Source organism: Triticum aestivum, chromosome 7B (assembly GCF_018294505.1).
Source record: "Triticum aestivum cultivar Chinese Spring chromosome 7B, IWGSC CS RefSeq v2.1, whole genome shotgun sequence".
Lineage (NCBI taxonomy): Eukaryota > Viridiplantae > Streptophyta > Magnoliopsida > Poales > Poaceae > Triticum > Triticum aestivum.
Genome location: NC_057813.1, coordinates 93,735,667 through 93,756,721, shown reverse-complemented (window position 1 = coordinate 93,756,721; position 21,055 = coordinate 93,735,667). Strand labels below are relative to the sequence as shown.

The window sequence follows — 21,055 nt, the reverse complement described above, 5'->3', positions numbered from 1 at the left end:
GGTGTTGTCTTTGATGTTACTGCTTGGTGTCCATGTGCATGTTATCTAGATTGGTGTGTGTTTGATGTTCATGCTTAGGGTTCATGGGCATGCTAGCTATATTGGTGCTATCTTTGATGCTCTTGCTTAGTGTTCATGATGCTTGTTCTGTGTTTGATGTTCATGCTTAGGGTTCATGGGCATGCTAGCTAGATTGGTGCTGGAATGGGCATGCTATGTTGCATGATTTTGTTACGTGCATGATTTTCATGGTAGGTAGGACCAATGTGTTTGCTACTTTAAGTACTAGTACAAATGTAGCATGCTGTCAATGCCATGTTACTAATCCATGTCATCTTACCTCACAGGGCCGGAGGAGAAGCCGATGTCGTCGCCGGCGCCGAGGCCGCCGTGGACTTCATCCCCACAAACCGCTGGCTGAAGAGGGTGAACCTGCCTGGTAGGGTCGCCTTCATGTGCCTGCCACGAGAAGGGGTCTCGAGAGCCGCTTTGCTTTTACGTGCAAATAAGGACGGGAAGGATCTCGCCATGCTCGTGTGGTGCGAGTTCTGGGTTCAAGTCCAGAACTCCGAGGTGTAGATGGTGCTTGGCCAAGGCTTGCAGTACTTCTGCCGCCACCACAGGATCGTTGCGACCTCGTCGTGCTGCGCATCTCCAGTCTAGGCCTTAAGGTCCAAATCTACAACTACGGCAGCTCTATCAAATGCAGGGTGCGCTGCAGCAGTCACAACTGCATCGATGACCTTGCTTTCGCCCTCTAAACTTGTTAGTATGAACTTGTGGTTAGTTTGCTGCGGTGATGGGAGAACTTGCTGTGAACTTGTTAATATTTTTTCCAAGGTTCAGCACCCCAATGATGAAGCAGGGGCATGGGATGCCCATGCTGTCCTTGAACTTATTATGCCTAGGCCTCAAGGTCCAAATCTACAACCACGACAGCTCTATCGAATGCAGGGTGCGCTGCAGCAGTCACAACTGCAACGATGACCTTGCTTTCGCCCTCAAAACTTGTTAGTATGAACTTGTGGTTAGTTTGTTGCGGTGATGGGAGAACTTGCTGTGAACTTGTTAATATTTTTTCCAAGGTTCAGCAACCCAATGATGAAGCAGGGGCATGGGATGCCCATGCTGTCCTTGAACTTATTATGCCTATTAGACGTGTATGCAGCCAAATAGTTGTAGTTTGCATCTGCTCACCCCTTAAACACAAATGCAAGCAACCAAACAGCCAGCCCTAAAACAACCATTGATGCAATGCAAGCAACCAAACACCATGCAGATGTTGAATGCAGACAACCAAACAACATGCAACCAAACACGTCCCATATGAACCCCAGAAGATGAGGGGACTGGTGGAGTGGAGGGGTTTTATCAAATTGCATATATCTAGCAACATACGAAACCCACAAAATAAGCATAGCCAACATGTTGGAAGAACAAGATGGGTACAAACGGTAGCAACCATCAGGAGGATGCCAAAATGCAGCGGCGTGGGACGAGGCCGAGCACATGCACCAGGTGAAAACCCCACTGCGAAAAGAAAGAAAATTACGCCAAAAGCACTGCGGCGTTTTGCAGCAGGCATGTGTGGCAGACAAAAGGCACATACATCTCAAGAGAAAAAGCAAACGACGCACAGAAAAGTAGCAACGGCCAGGCTTGACCACAATGGGACCAAACAAGAGGAAAAGTCTACTGGCAATCTGGCATGCATGCCTTGCTGCAGCAATGCTCTGCTCAGGTCCAGTGTCTCAGGTTTTTCTCAGGACAGCATTGCCTACCACTTTTTTCCCTGTATTTTTTCAAAATAATGGGAGACAGCCTCCCCTTGTCATACGAGCAACACAAATAATCCTCTAATTTTTTTTCCCAACACATAAACATCCTTTGGTGTGCATCAGCAAAACTATGCCGCAGAAGAAGAGCACAAGGTTCTGTTTTAAGGCATATTAACTAGGACGACTGGTCTTTTCCGCGGAAAGTTCAAGTATGTATCCCAGAATAAGCTACCAAAAGTTCTGCCCGGGGGAGAAAACTATGGATCAATCCTTCTCCTACAAAAGTTGGAATGAAAATAATTAGCACCTTCGCATGCCTGAGGCAGAAATTGAACAGCTACTCGGAAATTACTTTGCCGTCTCCTCCGATTTTCCTCAAGGTTGGAACATCCTGGCATATGCCTTGCGCTCCTTATCTCTCCTGTTGGAGATCTGTAAAAGTTTGCGAGGAGTTGGTAACGATTAACATTTTTATATTCAGATACTAGGTTCACCACGAAATCAGACTGACCTTCTTCTTTGCAGCAGCCAGCTCGCGTTTAATTGCTCCTGCGGGTTGCAAAACAAATTCATTAGACACCCGGTTGCGGAGAGAAGGACCGACGATGAAGAGAAAAGAGGCAAACCATCGTTCGGCTCCAAGTCCAATGCATGCTGGAAGCTCTCCACCGCTGCATCAATGTCATTAAGTGCTATGTGTGCCTGCAGATCACATTCAAGTGACCATATATCAACAAGTGGTAACAGTACGGCACATATTATTGCTGTTGATTGATATATGTAGAAGGCACGGAATATATTGTTCGACTAAACCGCACACACTTAAGAAATCAACATTCACATCCATGAATTGTCGAAACAAATAATATCAACAAGAAGCAACAAAAGCGAACTTGAACACAATTCTCTTTGTGTTGTTTTTTCTTGGGAATGTCAAAAAAAAAAAAAAGGCAGCCCGGTGCACATAGCTCCCGCTTGCGCAGTGTCCGGGGAAGGGTCCAACCACTTTGGGTCTATAGTACACAGCCTTTCCCTACATTTCTGCAAGAGGCTGTTTCCAGGACTCGAACCCGTGACCTCATGGTCACAAGGCAAGGCTGCGCCAAGGCTCCCTTTCGGGAATGTCAAAATAAGAGATGGATTTAGACATTAGATGAAGACCTATTGCTAGCTATAAGCTACTGCAAATAGTGGATCTACTTGGAGGAGGAGCTGCATATGTGTAGTTATATAGCTAAACATCAATCTATATAGTTTTGGGGTCCAAAAAATATATAGCGCCACTATATCTACCTATTTAGAACCTACTCAAATTCAGATTTTAACCAAAAATTATTATACGCGCTATATAGGCTTGTCACCATATTGGGTCAAACATTTTTCTAAACAACAAAGAGTGTATAACCTTACACTGTGCATGTCAGATTCAAGTCAAGATATCTTAAATGAAGAGGGTAAATATTGTTAAGCACTCCAAATAAGATGAGCCCTTGGAAACGTGAAAATAGAACCATTAAAGAGAATAACCTGTCCTTGTCGGAAAAAAGCCTTAGCATTGCCCTCTGTTTCACGCAGCGCAAAATCTGCATCCAACAAAGCACCCTTCAAATCTCCCAGCTTCATTTTGCATGCCTGAAGAAATCACCTCAGTTTCAGGAAACAAGCAACATGGTGTAACAGAGTGTGCAAATGTTTGGATTACTTAAAAGATTATCAGACACTAATAAATCATATCTATCATACGTTTCTGAGTTGGTAAACAGGACAGACCCAGTGCATAGAAGCTCGCACACAAGGTGGGGTCTGGGGAGGGATTATAGGAACCTAGTCTTACCCCTGCAAAGTGCAATGCAGAGAGGCTGGTTCGAACCCAGGACCTCTTGGCACAAGTGGGGAGGACTTCACCACTGCGCCAGGCCTGCCCTCTCTGAGTTGGTAAACAGGAATTAACAAAATTATTGCCGATGTACGGTTGAAAGGGTTCACACTGCTGCAGGCGAGAATAGCATTCGACTGGCAACAATTCTTTGACAACAGTATAATAAAGCATGAATATAAAGCTACTTGCATAATAATATGCAGAAGAAAGAAGTATACAGTGCTCGCAAAGTAAATAGAAAGCAATGAACAACATTGATGATTGGAGTTTACACTTCTACAGAACACTACAATTCTACGAACTCCATGGAAGGGCTTATTTATTCACAAGGTACTCAAAGACTAATCTATAGTTGGCTTTACATAGCAACTTGAAGGGAGACAACCTAGAGCGCTGGGGCCAGAGACATGAGCCATGTAGCACTCTATCTAGCTTAAGTTATGTAACTCTCCAAGAGCTTGCTAGATGCTACAAGCCAACAACAAATGTGCCTAAGTCAGCTAGTTAAGATAATATTAACAATGTGGTTTTCCCAGATAAAAAAAAATAGCAGATACGCATCCAGCAAAGTAATTAACTTACAGAGCTATTCGTGAGTATTATGGACTTGGTCTTCCGCAGTGCTGAGCTCTTCTCTGCATATCAAGACATGTTCATAATACTTATAAGTGTCATGTGACATGTTTTATGATCAGTATGTACGATGCGACAGAACCAACAAAAAAGCTGAGCAATTGTTGTGCAGAACAGAAATAGTAAAATTTGCCTTCATCTATCTCTTCTTTCTCCCAGCAAACATCCAAGTAGCGCAGGGCTTTCCTGTACTTCCTCAGGGCCGTCTTGTAATGCTGTTTCTGTAGAGAGTAGATGAACTAGCTTTAACTTTAGGTACCCAGATAGGGAAATACAACATTACATGTGTGCAAAACTAGGTTAGCTCAGCGCACTAATAATGAAACATCTATGAAACGCATACAAGAGTCGTGACTATGATGCTAAGTATCTTATATGTCATAGGATATGCTTGACAAAGAAAGTGAAAACTTATTCTAAAGTTAAGATCCAAATGTAGATAAAGGTGGATGTTCATATCACAGAAAGTGGAGAGTATAAATGATAACTACAAAAACTCCAGGGTCTTCTGTAGAGCCACTAGTTCAAGTCCAAATGCGGTAGATCATGGTGGATATTCATATTGCTAGAAAGTGGAGGGTACACAAATGCTAAGTTGCTAACAACAAAAAATCCAGGGTCTTTTGTAAAGTGTCTGTGGATTTCACAAAGGTTGATCTGAGCAATCAACATTCAATCTAGTCCCTCTGTAAACTAATATAAGAGCGTTTAGATCACTAAAATAGTGATCTAAACACTCTTATATTAGTTTACGGAGGGAATAATAGTTAAAATTGTTGGTTTTAAATCCTATCTAAAAGATGCACAGGTTAGAATAGTATCATTCACTGCAGTAAACATTGTTGTGAAATTTGAGAACGCATCTGAGATATAAGGGCAAACTAGTAAAGTTTAGTCTGGAAATGTGGAAATACCACTAACCTAAACAAAATAAGATATAGCTTAGCTAGGACAGAAATTACCTTGAAATTATCATTCCCAAAAGCCTTAGCAGACTCCACGGCTTCCATCCACCATGAAACCTCTGTAGGCTTCTCATCAAGATCATTTGGCCAGTCAGGATACATGTCACCATCCTTGAAAAAGTTCACAACTCCATCATCTGCACCTTCAGGAAGTTCCCCACATTCAGCAATTACGGCATCAACTGTGGGACGGTCAGCTTCTCCAACAGGAATGTGCTCACAAGAGCGAACCACACCCATTCCCTTTATTACTCTCGCAAAAACTACATGTTTCCCATCTAAATGAGGTGTTCGGGTGGTAGTGATGAAAAATTGAGATCCATTTGTGTTGGGGCCAGAATTAGCCATAGATAATATTCCCTTCCTCTCATGCTTTAAAATAAAATTCTCATCCTCAAATTTCGAGCCATAAATCGACTCCCCTCCTGTTCCATCACCAGCAGTAAAATCTCCACCTTGTACCATAAAACCTTTGATAATGCGATGGAAGTATGATCCCTGCAAGAATATCAATTACCAAAGATGTGTCAAGTGCTTACTGTGAAGAACTAGCAAACGAATCAGTGCAGCATAAACAGTTGTGCCAACATCAAACTTTCGCCATGACTTTTGTTGGTTGAAATTGGAAAATGGAAATTAGAAAAAAAAATAGTTTTCAACACAAATAAATTCCATCCATTAGAAGAAGAATGATCATCGATAATATCAGAACTTAAGATGGTGGGAGGATCTTTCAAGAAACACTACAACCAAAAATACCATGCACATTCAGAATCCATATCCAAATGCACATCGCACAGCCTCCAACATGTGAGCAGAAAGAAATCAGCAAGTACTTCTGCACTTGCGCACGCATCACTGTTCTCACAAACATTAGTTTCACTCAGGTTGAGTGCGGAAGGCGAAGAAGTTACCCAAACGCTAAGCACGTGGCAACCAACAAACTGTGTCCTCACTTTATGTAAGAACAGTGACCAAAACATAAATCAAAATGAGTGGCAAACAAAATCAAGATACAGTGATGGCTTCTGTCCCTTCCAAAAGGCTACAAGGCCAGCTACCCAACGAATGTTTCTTTATGGAGACAAAATTCTCCCGATTACTCAAAATTGGTCTGCTATCTTTTCGCTTAAAATAAAGAGGTGCAGTGTTTTGCACTAATCGGCCTGTCAATGGAACATTTTCTGATGGAAGTACCACATGCACACACTATTGCGAACAGCACCGTAGTTCCTCGCGTGTAGAAGAACCTCCATGTGATCTAATCACTGAATTGTAAGGCTGATAGCAAATCATTGCCTATTCATACACAGATTTAAGAGCACTGTAGCAGCACGAGGCAGATGTGCCAACTTTTGAGAGGGAAAAAGGAGTGTATTTTCCAGGTTCCGACAAGCACATGTCTGCACACAAAAGCTACCACGTGATGGTACTTATAGGTTAATATATGCATTGTGCAATTTTGGAATGAAGTCAAAAGGGAGGGGGCCCTTATTAACAGTGGCAGGACTTGTGGTAGCAGCGTTAACTGCACATCAAAGGACACGAATTGTTTTTTGACAGGCAAAGGACAGGATTTGACATCACAGGGAAAGTAATAGTACCACTTCTGAGTACAGAGGAAAAAGTAGGCACTGGTCCGGTTAGGTTAGAGCATAGATTGAGCAAAATCCAGCCATGTGACAAAAGGGGGCGACATTTACAAAGACGGGTTCCAATTATCAGGAGCGGCTGTGTAATTACACGGGAAGCAAATCCCTCCCGACAAAAACGAAGCCTCTGAAGAAATTGATCTACAAGAAATAGGAGTGCAGACCATACGAAATCCGGGTCAAAACCCTACAATAAACTGTTAATTGCATCAGGAGAAAGCACTTTTTGCTGAAAAAGCAAACAGGAGCAGCCAAATCGCACCAAAACTCAGATGTTCCTGCACTAAATGGCACAATTATTACGCAAACTTACTACCGAATCGCTCAAAGGTGTCGCTCAACCAGACGAAATTGCATTTGCCACCACTGAATCACTGGGCAACAGCACCGAAGGAATCATCAAATCGGACGGTGCTCTAATCAGTCAACACTCGACACTAACCTTATAGTGGAGCGGCTTGCCGGAGGCGCCGACGCCCTTCTCCCCGGTGCAGAGCGCGCGGAAATTCTCCGCCGTCCGCGGGACCACGGACGCGTACAGCTCTATGACGATCCTCCCCTCCATCTCGCCGCCGATGGTGATGTCCATGAAGCACCTCGGGTTTTTCACCTCCGCCGCCGTCGCCGCCGCTGGGGCCGGTGCTGCGCCCTCGCCTCCGCCCTCCATTGCTCCGAAGAAGGGACTGGAGATCAAACCCTAGCCTGGGAGCAGCTTCACGAGGTGCGGCGGAAGCGGAGATGGTGGTGGCGCTCGTCGGTTACCACGGGAGAATAACGGCGACAACCGCGTCTGGGCACGAGGGGTGGACCCGGGGGGGGGGGGGGGGGGGGGGGCTAGGGTAAAGTTTTCCGGTCCCGGAGTTTTATCGGGTAGGTGTGGGTTTATCGGGTCCTCGCTGAGGGCAAAATAGTCTATTGCAACATGGACGGTTTACAGCGTACCTCGGCATCTGGGCCGTCCCGGCCCATGCTTAAACGTGTCTCCCCATGGCACGGCCTGGAGCGGCACGTTTATAAATTAATTACTTCAAAAAATTCAGAGAGATAGAAAATTTAGAAGAAGAAAATAAAATCAAAAAAATGAGGCAAAGTTCATATGGGATAATTTTTGAGTTTTACTAGTGCCTGCCTCGTTAAAACCTTGCATCCCTTGGAAGGAAAAAAGCATAAAGTCGCGCTCTAAATTAAAAAAAAACTACAAAAGGATAAAAGAATTACAAAGAAAAAGAAGAAGAAAAATTACAAAAAAGTACAACTATTCTTCTAGTTCTTCTTTGTGAATGGCTAGGTTTTTTAACATGGATTTCGGTCTTTGGTTATTGGCAGTGTGTTGGGCTCTCCTTTGTGCTAGTTCCCATATCCGTGGTGAGACTGGTTCTTCTCTTCTCAATTATTCTTTCAGCTAGACTAAAAGCAAAGTGTGATGATACCATTGAGACGGACACCGATAACACATTCAATGCTAATATTGAAAGCACGAGATATGTAAGCTTGTGGTCATGTTACTAGTGCAGTTTGTTGAACTCATCATGATCATCGTCATTAGTAGAGATGATTTTGTCGATGACAGGAGCAAATAGAAAAGGAATTGGCTCAAAGAAAAGAAGTCTTGCCAATTGATAGAACTGATGAAAATAATAATGATTCAGAGAGTGAGAGTGATTCGATTGATAAAACGAATCAGGTAGTATATGTTATGAATCCATCAAATCCAAAGAGTCAAACATCATTGATAAAGGGCATGGAAAGCATCGCAAAAGCAATTGTGCTTATTTTTTTTGAAGTATAGGGAACCTTCTTCCTAACCTATGAGTTATGTGTCATAAAAGTTGATGAGCATAAAGAGAAAGAATGTCTAGCCAAACAAAGTTCGGTTGATAAAAACCACCAAACCGATGAGGCATGGGAAATAATGATGATAAGGCATTGGGGAATCAGACGGAGGAGCAGGATATTATTCAAGTCATGCCACCGTCATGCTCTCTCAACATATTTGAAGAGGTATCACTGGTACGCGTCGGTGCTATACAAACAGTTTTAAACCCCTTTCCGCGACAGCATTTGGAACCGTCGTCAAGTGAGTGTGGGAGATAGCGGGGTCCTTCCCACACGACCCAGAAACCGTCGGGGATTGAAAGGATCGAGAAGAGGTGTCTAGAGGGGGGTGATTAGACACTCAACACACAAAGTTGGCAGTTTTTAAGTTTCTCAAGTTTGGGTGGAGTTTAAGCACAAGTTTAACCATACATAATACAAATCAAGCAAGCATGCAAGGAGTATATGAGCAGCGGAAAGTAAAGCGTGCAACTTGCAAAAAAGTAAAGGGATGGGATTGGAGTGTGCAAACGCAATTGGAGACAAGGGTGTTTTTGTCGTGGTTCCGATAGGTGGTGCTATCGTACATCCACGTTGATGGAGACTTCAACCCACGAAGGGTAACGGCTGCGCGAGTCCACGGAGGGCTCCACCCACTAAGGGTCCATGAAGAAGCAACCTTGTCTATCTCACCATGGCCATCGCCCATGAAGGACTTGCCTCACTAGGGTAGATCTTCACAAAGTAGGCGATCTTCTTGCCCTTACAAACTCCTTGGTTCACTCCACGATCTGGTTGGAGGCTCCCAAGTGACACCTAACCAATCTAGGAGACACCACTCTCCAAAAGGTAATAGATGGTGTGTTGATGATGAAGTCCTTGCTCTTGTGCCTCAAATGATAGTCTCCCCAACACTCAACTCACTCTCATAGGGTTGGATTTGGTGGAAAGATGATTTGAGTGGAAAGCAACTTGAGGAAGGCTAGAGATCAAGATTCATATGGTTGGATTGGAATGCCTTGGTCTCAACACATGAGTAGATGGCTCTCTCTCAAAAAATGGGTAGTGGAAGTGTAGGCACGATCTGATGGCTTCCCTCACGAATGAGGAGAGGGTGGATGGGTATATATAGCCTCCACACAAAATCTAACCGTTACACACATTATACCAAACTCGGTGGGACCGAATCAGAAAACTCGGTCGGACCGATTCAGTACATATGTGACCGTTAGGCAATTTCGGTGGGACCGACATGTCCTCTCGGTGGGACCGATATCATTAGGGTTAGGGCATAACGTAATCTCGGTTGGACCGATTATTTAAACTTAGTTGGACCGACTTTGGTAATAAGCTAACAGAGAATTGGTCAGGCAAACTCGGTGGGACCGATTCGCTCGTCTCGGTGGGACCGAAGCGTTACGAAAAGGAAACATGGAGTTTGCATTGCAGACTCGGCGGGATCGATCGCTCATCTCGGTTAGACCGGAACATTACGAATGGAAACAAAGAGTTTGCAACCCCATCTCGGTGAGACCGAGATCCCTATCGGTGAGACCGAAGTGACTAGGGTTTCTGGCAGTGGCTATGTCAAATGAACTTGATGGCGCCGGAAGGATCAAATCAGTGGGGGCGAGTTTGACTTTTGGTTTGGGACATATGTGGATATGAGAAAGTGGTTGAGGGCTTTTGGATCATATCACTAAGCATTTTGAGCAAGCAAGCCATTAAGCAACACCTCATCCCCTTTTAGTAGTATTGGCTTTCCTATAGACTCAATGTGATCTTGGATCACTAAAATAGAAAATGTAGAGTCTTGGACTTTAGAGCTTGAGCCAATCTTTTGTCCTTGGCATTTTGAGGGGGTTCCACATCCTCTTGTCCATGCCACTCCACTGTTGAACTTATCTAAAATATACTAGATGAAAGTATTAGTCCAACAAGATATATGTTGACATTAATTACCAAAATCACCCATGGAGCACTTGTGCTTTCAATCCCCCCCCCCCCTTTGGTAATTGATGACAACATACATCAAAGCTTTAGATAAAGATATAGAGAAAAGTAAGTAAAGTTTTGGAAAGACATGTAACATGCATATGCTCCCCCTACATGGATGCAATCATGTAAATATGGAACACAAGATCATGTGAGTGCATAATCATGACAGAGCAAGCAATGAGTTACATGTATCTTGGCTATATGCATCAGAGCAAATGGTGTGAACATGGGAAATGTACCTTCATGCTCATGAGTCCTCCTTGCAAACAATATGTACATCAGCAAGAGATCCTCATGTACATGAGTGTGATGCATATACTTACCTTGTGGTCTTGAACTAGCTTTGGAAGAGATGAACCTGAGTAAACAAGGCTAGACAACACAGAAACATCTACTAAGCAGAGCAAGAGCAGTAAACCACAAGAGTACCAAGATTGGGATGACATGCAAAGAGTGAGTACTGGGTACTCTAATTGAGTGTAGACATGTCCCCAAAGGTAAAGATATGCAATGAATTTTAAGATTTCCTTCCCTTAGATGTATTGCTCCCCCTGAATCTTATAATGGATATTGGGAGAAGATAGGGAAAAGAAAATCAGAGCAAAACAAACACAAAAACAACATAAGCATGTCTTTCCCCTCTAAAGACATGAAATTTCTGTCCTCTTTGAATGCCAACAACTGGGGTCTCTCTTTTGAAAAGAATGTATCTCTCCCCCTGTTGGTCTTTTCCCCTGTTGGAGTGATTAAACTTTGATGTGAACTCTCTCCCCCCCCCCCTTTGACATCAATTTCCAAGAAGGGTCTTCTGGAGTGTGAGTCAAAATAGGTTGGTCCTTGAGTCACAGAGCAAAGCAGCACATAGAATATGATGCTGATAGAGGATAAGAATCATCGAGTGGAGCTGAAACAAAAAAATGCAGAATGCATGTGATAGAGTGATTTCTCGGTATTGAAGTCGGCTAAACCGAGTTGGTTCCTTCGGTGGCACCGAAAAATTTTGGTTTGACCGAAAGAGGCAAATCGGTTTGTCCGAGTTCATCACAGATAAAACACTAGTCACCTCAGCTCACTAAGCAAGCAAGATCTCACAAGGATTTGCAATGAATTAAACTGAAGGATGTGCAAAGAATTGGGTGTAGAGAAATGCAGAACAGAAATAAAAGAGAAGAAATCTAGATGAAGTTTTTTTTATTTTTTTTGAACAAATATGCATGAGACAAAATGCAAGAACAAGGAGAAACAATAGAGAACTTCATCTAGAATTGGTCAGCGACAAAGTCACCTATGTTAGAGTATATTGACTTAGGAGTCAAGTGAAGACACTTGATCATAGGTCATACTCATCGTCTAAGATCAAATTGGGGTTCCCATTTTACATTTAAGCATCTTGATGCATTCTCATCTTGTTGAGTTGCTTTGACCCATGTCTTGGGGTAAAGCTTCTCTAAGATGGAATAACATACCTTGGGTGGTGGTGTTGAACTTGATCATGTAGTTGAACTTGTGTGGGATGCTCAATATTGTTGTAGTTCATTTGGAGCACCACTTGTAATTGGAGTTCATCTACCTACATGGATTAGATTTGCAAGGAAGAGCACTTGTGTATCCAAAATGACAATTATGAAATTTGATATAGAAATTTGTCAAAGGATATGTTTGAAGGGTTTCATGCTTCCTTGTCTTCAACCACCGTAAAGTAGAGACTTGGTGATGTAGAGATTGCTCAAGATTTGAGTGAGTTGCAATCTCATAGATTTAGATCCATCCAAGTACCTACAAGAGTTAGATGACATGCAAGGGTGCAAACGTATCCAAGATATATGATTATCATCATAAGAGCATTATCAAGGATTAGTCATAGACTCATGTCTTGCATGTATCCAAAATGAGTTCCTACTCCAAGTTTGAGGCATCAATGATGTTCAATTCACCTCTCAACCCGCAAAACATTTTCTCATCAAGTGGTTTAGTGAATATATCCGCCAATTACTTGTCAGTGCAAACATGCTTAAGGTTAATATCACCCTTAGCAACATGATCTCGAATGAAATGATGACGAACTTCAATGTGCTTAGTTCGAGAGTGTTGCACGGGATTGTGAGCAATCTTAATAGAACTTTCATTGTCACAAAGCAAAGGAACATGTTTCACATATATCCCATAATATTTAAGAGTTTGGGTGCTCCAAAGTAATTGAGCACAACATGAACCAGCGGCAATGTATTCTGCTTCGGCGGTGGATAAGGATACCGAGTTTTGTTTCTTCGAGGACCAAGACACAAGAGATCTACCAAGAAATTGACAAGTACCCGAAGTGGACTTTCTATCAACCTTGTCTCCGGCATAGTCCGAATCGGAGTAGCCAACAAGATTAAAAGGGGCCCTCTTTGGATACCAAATACCAAAGTTTGGTGTATGAATTAAGTATCTCACTATCTTTTTCACGGCCTTAAGATGACACTCTTTTGGGGCCGCTTGATATCGTGCACACATGCACACACTTAGCATGATATCGGGACGAGAGGCACATAGATACAATAATGAACCAATCATAGAGCGATAAACCTTTTGATCAACGGGTTCACCATCTTTCATCAAGTCAAGATGTCCACTAGTAGGCATGGGTGTACTCATACCTTTGCATTCTTGCATATTGAACTTCTTGAACAAGTATTTGGTGTACTTCGTTTGAGATACGAAGGTGCCTTACTTAGTTTGCTTGATTTGCAAACCAAGAAAGAACTTGAGTTCACTCATCATAGACATCTCAAACTTCTCCGACATAAGATTCCCAAACTTCTCACTAAAATGAGGGTTAGTTGATCCAAATATAATATCATCAACATAAATTTGGCACACAAATAATTTTCCATTAACCCTTTTAGTGAAAAGAGTAGAATCAATTTTTCCAATCTCAAAGCCTTTTTCAATAAGGAACTTGGTCAAGCATTTATACCATGATCTAGGAGCTTGTTTAAGACCATAAAGAGCTTTGTGAAGCTTGTCAACATGATTGGGTTTCTTAGGATTAATAAAGCCGGGAGGTTGTTTAACATAAACTTCCTCCTCAATTTCACCATTTAGAAAATCACTTTTAATGTCCATTTGGCATAAAGTGATATCATGGTGATTAGCATAGGCAAGTAAGATGCGAATGGACTCAAGTCTAGCAACAAGGCATATGTCTCACCATAGTCCATACCTTCGACTTGAGTGTAGCCTTGGGTGACGAGACGTGCTTTGTTGCGAACTACTTGTCCATATTCAGCTTGCTTGTTGCGAAACACTCATTTGGTACCGATGATGTTGTGGTTTGTTGTCAGGCTTCTCGACCAATGTCCACACTTGGTTTCTCTCAAAGTTGTGTAGTACTTCGTGCATGGCGTTTATCCAATCCAGATCTTCCAATGCTTCTTCAACCTTCATAGGTTCAATGCTAGAGATGAATGAATAATGTTCACAAAAGTTAGCCAAACGAGATTTAGAGCGAGTGATTCTCCCGGTTTGGATATCATTGTAGATTTTCTCGACGGGATGGTCTCTAGCAACTCTTGCTCAAACTCGTGAGAGCTTTTGCTTTGATTGGGGTGGAACATCTTCATCATCATCTCATTCTTCTTCTTGGCCTTCATCATGGTTGACGTTGTCGTTCTCTTGTCGTGGTGGAGAAGGAGGTTGATGCGGTTCATCTTGGTGTACTTCCTCGTTTTCTTCATCTCGGTGTGTCCCACTTGTGGATGCTCCCATATCAACTCTTTGTTCACCTTGTCGTGAGGTAGAAGCTTCTACTTGGACGGACGAGGTACTCTCCTTCACCTCCGTTGGACGAACCTTGCTAATAGACAAGTCTTGGATTGCTTCCGAAGGATCTTTATCCCCTACATCAATTGGCAATTGCTCTACTTGCGAGCCGTTAGATTCATCAAACTTCACATCTACCGTCTCTTCAACCTTTCGGGTGAAATTGTTGTAGATACGGTAAGTGTGAGAGTTTGAGCCATAACCAAGTAGGAATCTCTCATGAGATTTAGGAGCAAATTTAGAACGACGATGCTTATCAAGAATGTAGCACTTTGAGACGAATACTCGAAAGTATCCAACTTGGGGTTTGTTACCCATGAGGAGCTCGTATGCCGTCTTGCCGAGTAGCTTGTGAAGATACAAGCGATTTGTCGCATGACAAGCTGTCTCAACCGCTTCCGCCCAAAAGTGCTTTGGCGTCTTGTACTCATCAAGCATCATTCTCGCCATTTCGATGAGCGTCCGATTATTCCTCTCAACAATTCCATTTTGTTGAGGTGTGTACGTAGCCAAGAACTCATGTGAAATCCCTTCTTCGTCAAGAAAGGTGTCCATGTTTGCGTTCTTGAACTCCGTTCCGTTGTCTCTGCGAACCTTCTTGATCTTCACTTCAAATTGATTTTGCGCCTTCCTAGCGAAGTTTTTGAAGATCTTTTGGACCTACGATTTGTCATCGAGAAAGAACACACACGTAAATCTTGAAAAATCATCAACTATAACTAGACCAAATGAGTTTCCACCGAGACTTTTGTAAGCGTTGGGACCGAAAAGATCCATGTGTAGTAGCTCGAGTGGTCTCCTTGTGGTCATGATATTCTTCACGAGGTGGCTTCCTCCAACCTGTTTTCCTGCTTGGCAAGCAGTGCAAAGCCTATCCTTGTCAAATATGACATCTTTAACACCAAGGATATGATCTCCTTTAATAAGCTTGTCAAGGTTTCGCATGCCCACATGACCTAACCATATATGACACAAACAACCTTTAGAAGATTTAGCAATTAAGCAAGTTCTACGTTGAGACTTTTTAGTAAAATTAACAATGTATAGATCACCTTCACGTATACTGATAAAGACCATTTTATGATTATCTCTACGAAACACTTGGCAATCTACTTTGGTAAATAGAACATTGAAGCCAAAGTCAGCTAGTCTAGAAACAGAAAGCAGATTATAGCCAAGAGATTCAACGAGCATGACAATTTGTATGAAGCTATCATGTGAGATGGCCACCTTACCGAGGCCAACCACCTTATCCTTTGAGTTATCACCAAAAGTGACATACTTTCAAGGGCCGTCATTTTCAGCAAGCTCACGAAACATATCTTTATCTCCAGCCATGTGATCGGTACATCCACTATCAAGAACCCATTCCTTTCCTCCTGCCATGTATCCCCAAAGATTTGCCATAAGACCAAAGTGTCTCATTGCATCATCAAGATCAAAGTCACTATCATCATCCTCATCATTGTATCCATGTTCAACATCATCATGTGGTGGATCAATTCCTAGAGAGGGTGATTCATTAGATAAATGAGTTTGAAAATGATCTTCTTTATGAATTCTAATAGCTTTGGAAATAATATTGCTAATAATTCCAACATCTCCTTTGGCAAGCATAAGATTTGTAAGCTCAAATAGACAATCACCAAACTTAGGATCATTGGAATTCATCTTACTCAAGGAAATAGACTTATGAAGAATCTCATCTAGATATTGCAAGGAATAATTTGGAAATCGTTCCTCAAGAAATTTCCATATAGTGTAGGCACACTTAAGAGTAGGCAAGCAACCTATCAAGTTTCTAGGCAAATTAACCTCTAGTGATAAGATTAACAGTTCTAAGATTGCGAATCATGTCAATTGACTCATCAAGGGTAGGATGCATAGGATCAACATGAGGTACACAAGGGCTAGTAATGTACTTATTCAAATGGTATTCATTGAAAATCACAAGCATCTCATTTTCCACTCATGAAAGTACTCTCCATCAAGTATAGGCACTCTATGTCTAAGACTCCCCAAACTAGACTCATCCATCTTCCTCCAATGGTGTTTAAACCAAAGCAATGGAGACCAAAGCTCTGATACCAATTGAAAGGATCGAAAAGAGGTGTCTAGAGGGGGGGGGGTGATTAGACACTCAACACACAAAGTTGGCAGTTTTTAAGTTTCTCAAGTTTGGGTGGAGTTTAAGCACAAGTTTAACCATACATAATACAAATCAAGCAAGCTTGCAAAGAGTATATGAGCAGCGGAAAGTAAAGCATGCAACTTTCAAGAAAGTAAAGGATGGGATTGGAGTGTGCAAACGCAATTGGAGACAAGGATGTTTTGTCGTGGTTCCGATAGGTGGTGCTATCATACATCCATGTTGATGGAGACTTCAACACACGAAGGGTAACGGCTGCGCGAGTCCACGGGGGGCTCCACCCATGAAGGGTCCACGAAGAAGCAACCTTGTCTATCCCACCATGTCCATCTCCCACGAAGGACTTGCCTCACTAGGGTAGATCTTCACGAAGTAGGCGATCTCCTTGCCCTTACAAACTCCTTGGTTCACTCCACCATCTTGTTAGAGGCTCCCAAGTGACACCTAACCAATCTAGGAGACACCACTCTCCAAAAGGTAATAGATGGCGTGTTGATGATGAACTCCTTGCTCTTGTGTTTCAAATGATAGTCTCCCCAACACTCAACTCACTCTCATAGGATTGGATTGGGTGGAAAGATGATTTGAGTGGAAAGCAACTTGGGGAAGGATAGAGATCAAGATTCATATGGTTGGATTGGAATGTCTTGGTCTCAACACATGAGTAGGTGGCTCTCTCTTAGAAAATGGGTAGTGGAAGTGTAGGCACGATCTGATGGCTTCCCTCACGAATGAGGAGAGGGTGGAGGGGTATATATAGCCTCCACACAAAATCTAACCATTACACACATTATACCAAACTCGGTGGGACCGAATCAGAAAACTCGGTCGGGATTCAGTACGTATGTGACCGTTAGGAAATTTTGGTGGGACCGATATCATTAGGGTTAGGGCATAACGTAATCTCGGTTGGACCGATTACTCAAACTCGGTTGGACCGACTTTGGTAATAAGCTAACAGAGAGTTGGTCAGGAAAACTCGATGGGACTGATTCACTCGTCTTGGTGGGACCGAAGCATTACGAAAAGGAAGCATGGAGTTTGCATTGCAGTCTCGGTGGGACCGATCGCTCATCTCGGTTAGACCAAAACGTTACGAAGGGAAACAGAGAGTTTGCAACCCCATCTCGGTGAGACCGAGATCCCTATCGGTGAGACCGAAGTGACTAGGGTTTCTAGCAGTGGCTATGTCAAATGAACTCGGTGGCGCCGGATGGATCAAATCGGTGCGGGCGAGTTTGACTTTTGGTTTGGGACATATCTGGATATGAGAAAGTGGTTGAGGGCTTTTGGAGCATATCACTAAGCATTTTGAGCAAGCAAGCCATTAAGCAACATCTCATCCCCTTTTAATAGTATTGGCTTTCCTATAGACTCAATGTGATCTTGGATCACTAAAATAGAAAATGTAGAGTCTTGGACTTTACAGCTTGAGCCAATCTTTTGTCCTTAGCATTTTGAGGGGGTTTCACATCCTCTTGTCCATGCCACTCCACTGTTGAACTTATGTGAAATATACTAGATGAAAGTATTAGTCCAACAAGAGATATATTGACATTAATTACCAAAATCACCCAGGGAGCACTTGTGTGCTTTCAGGGATAGGCTCTCCTAGCACACAAGCTGGCTCGTGTGCAATCGGGCGAGGCATGGAAACCCAATTGTTTCCCTTCGTATGTACATCCCACACGGTGAATCCCAGAATAATATTTCCGTTCGTATGTACATCACACACAGTCAATGCAAGGAGTATATTTCCGTTCTTATGTACATCCCAAATGATTAGGCCGCTATAGTCGTGTGAAAAAGGTGGACACGAACATTTAATCTCCCGATATGTTTGTGATAGGTACGTTATCGCACATGGTTCAAGGATGTAAAATGTGTGCGGTGTCTCTACTAACGCCAACGTGTACATTTTCGTAACTATGTGCGATTGGTATTCCTATCACACATGCACACTGGTTTGAAACCTTTGCCGTATTACCATGAATCGCACACACATATGAGACGAAACCGTGTGTGCGTCCGAAGGGCATCGCAAAAGTTTCACATCAAAGAACCGTCTGTTTTCTTTTTTCATCGCACACGCTGTTTTCTTTCTAACCGTGTGCACAATATTTTATTCACTCCTATAGAATTTTTTTGGCTGTAATTTATTATTCGAATTGGAATTTTTGAAATATGAAACGTGTAATTCAAATTTTCAGCACAATGGTTCAACAATGAATCCATAAATAAAATTGTCAGTACAATATGTTCAGTAATTACAGGATTAGTAAACACTTAACTATGATGAACCACAATATTTATAGGCGGTAAAGGTGAAGAGACAAGTGTAAATCATTTTGACTGCCGATGTTGTTGAAGAAGTGGAATGCCCATAATGTGCCTTCATGCATGCCATAGGCACGAACAACTTTTGTCCTACCCCTTGTGACGATCGCTCGCTCATCCTTCACCGCCTTTAGGAAGACTTCTAGAGCATTATCATGGTAGCATGAATTATATACTTTAACCTTAGTTGCCTCCACTCTGGTCATGTAGTTTGCAAGGTAACCATCAGTAAATAGCTTCAGAAACCATTGAAAAGAGAAAAATATCAGATCATGAGGTCTAATAGAGTAACTTGTTATGGGCAAGGGAAAAGGCAATAGATTACTTACCATCCTAAAGTTCACTGATGTCTTGGATAAAGTGTAAATAAAGAGCTTAATTCCCATCACCCGTTTCTTTCGCCTAACAATCTTTCTTAGTTTCCTCACTTGACGCTTGTTCATGACTATCTCATTGCCCCATACGCAAAAGGGACCGAACCGTGGATCAGTACCGCTCATATACGTACCTACAAGCAACCAGTAAATGTTAGAAGCTATATGAGATTGCACAAATGATGTAAAGTACAACTACCTGCATTCCTAAGTACAAGTATTTTTAGAGATTTCAATATGAACTACATACGGATGTATATAGAATTATAGATATAGTTTAGATTAGAATCTAGATCCACTCATTTTGCTCCTTATGTAGTCTATATTGGAATCTCTAAAAATACTTAAAATTAGGAATAGATGGTGTATAAAACATGGGATGTAGCTAACCTCGACGGCAAACAACATCATCCCCCATTGTAGCCCTGTGTAAGTACATGGAAAGCCAATGTTAACTATAACACGGTTAACTTCCACCAAAAATAGCAAATGGTAATAAAACGGCAGCATCTGTAGTGATATCTTCATTGCGAAAGAGTGGCACGGTAGCAATGGGACGGATTAAAAAATGGATACAACTGTTAATTGCAACAGACTTAACAACATCCTAATTCATGTTTGTAAGTTTGTAGCCATTGAAATACAACTGTTTAAAAATGGATACAACAGTTAATTGCAATAGGCTTAATGGCCATTGAAACCAGTACTGATAAAAATGCAATTGGTAGAGTTAAACATCACAATGCAGGTGCTGCCAGAGCAGATAATGGCCCAGTTGTCTATAAAAAGGTAGGGGAACTAGCTAAAACGTGTTAGGCATGGTTACTACAAGATTCTTAAGACATCGACCGTACAAAACATAACCACTAATTACAACTGGTATTGGTAAGATTGAACTAGTGAGTTCATACTTGGTAAGTCCTGAGAGGTAGTTGCTCGGGCACTTCATCTTGGCCAGAGCCCACCCAAAATCAGCGACGGCGGAGGCAAGCTCTTCCTCCGGGTCCAAGCGTGTATCAGTGCCCCCGACATGTTGTAACAGCTCGGATTTTGGCCCCTTTCTTTTTCTTTTGATTTATTTGTTTTTTGCTCTGTTTTTCATTTTGGAGTGGTTCTGTGGCCTTGCCACCTGGGAAATCATCCTCATTCCCCCTCCTAAGTGGCTCATCATTCTCTAAACCTTGCCAAGATCATGTCACTTCACTCCTTGACCAAACCCTAAAATTCGTTTCTAGGGAATATTCCTTTTTCTATTAAAGGAATAACCCTATCTGCCCTAGATTGTGAAGCAACCTATATTTCTGTTCATCCAAAAATTCTCAAATAATTCTCATAATTCCTTTGGGTCATATATAGCTCAAATATGTCCATACATTTCCTTGGCCAGTTCAAAAATAATTCCCCAATATTCCTTTTTCTATTCTACCCCTGAATGGCACTTTGTGAAGGAAGTGTCATTTATATTTTTCCTAGTGGCTCCCAACCTTTTTGGGCATGCTTACATGTCCAAATAATTGCCTCATGCACAAGTTCAACTTTATTTGCCTAGACAATCTTCCTTAGTGAATTTTCAAAGTTTCTGTGAGACAGAAGGCTTTGTGAAGGAAGTACTAGATAGGAGTACCCAAATGAGTTGAGCTTTTGCCAACTCCTTAATGTGATCATATTAAC

General features: G+C 42.2%; 1 protein-coding gene across 2 annotated transcripts; it reads right to left on the bottom strand.

Annotated features, from left to right (window-relative positions):
* Positions 1-1,773: 1,773 nt before the first annotated feature.
* On the bottom strand, positions 1,774-7,717 carry LOC123157280 (peptidyl-prolyl cis-trans isomerase CYP40). 2 transcript variants are annotated; one of them, XM_044575540.1, is made up of 9 exons: positions 7,350-7,717; positions 5,253-5,753; positions 4,424-4,511; positions 4,240-4,292; positions 3,306-3,410; positions 2,405-2,480; positions 2,290-2,327; positions 2,131-2,210; positions 1,774-2,054 (listed from the first exon to the last, which is right to left on the bottom strand). In XM_044575540.1, exons 1-8 carry the CDS (start codon positions 7,572-7,574, stop codon positions 2,154-2,156), a joined length of 1,143 nt encoding a protein of 380 aa, XP_044431475.1. In that variant the 5' UTR covers positions 7,575-7,717; the 3' UTR covers positions 1,774-2,054; positions 2,131-2,153. The 2 variants fall into 2 exon arrangements, with proteins under 2 accessions (XP_044431475.1, XP_044431474.1); XM_044575539.1 differs by having other exon boundaries at positions 2,290-2,480.
* Positions 7,718-21,055: the final 13,338 nt, after the last annotated feature.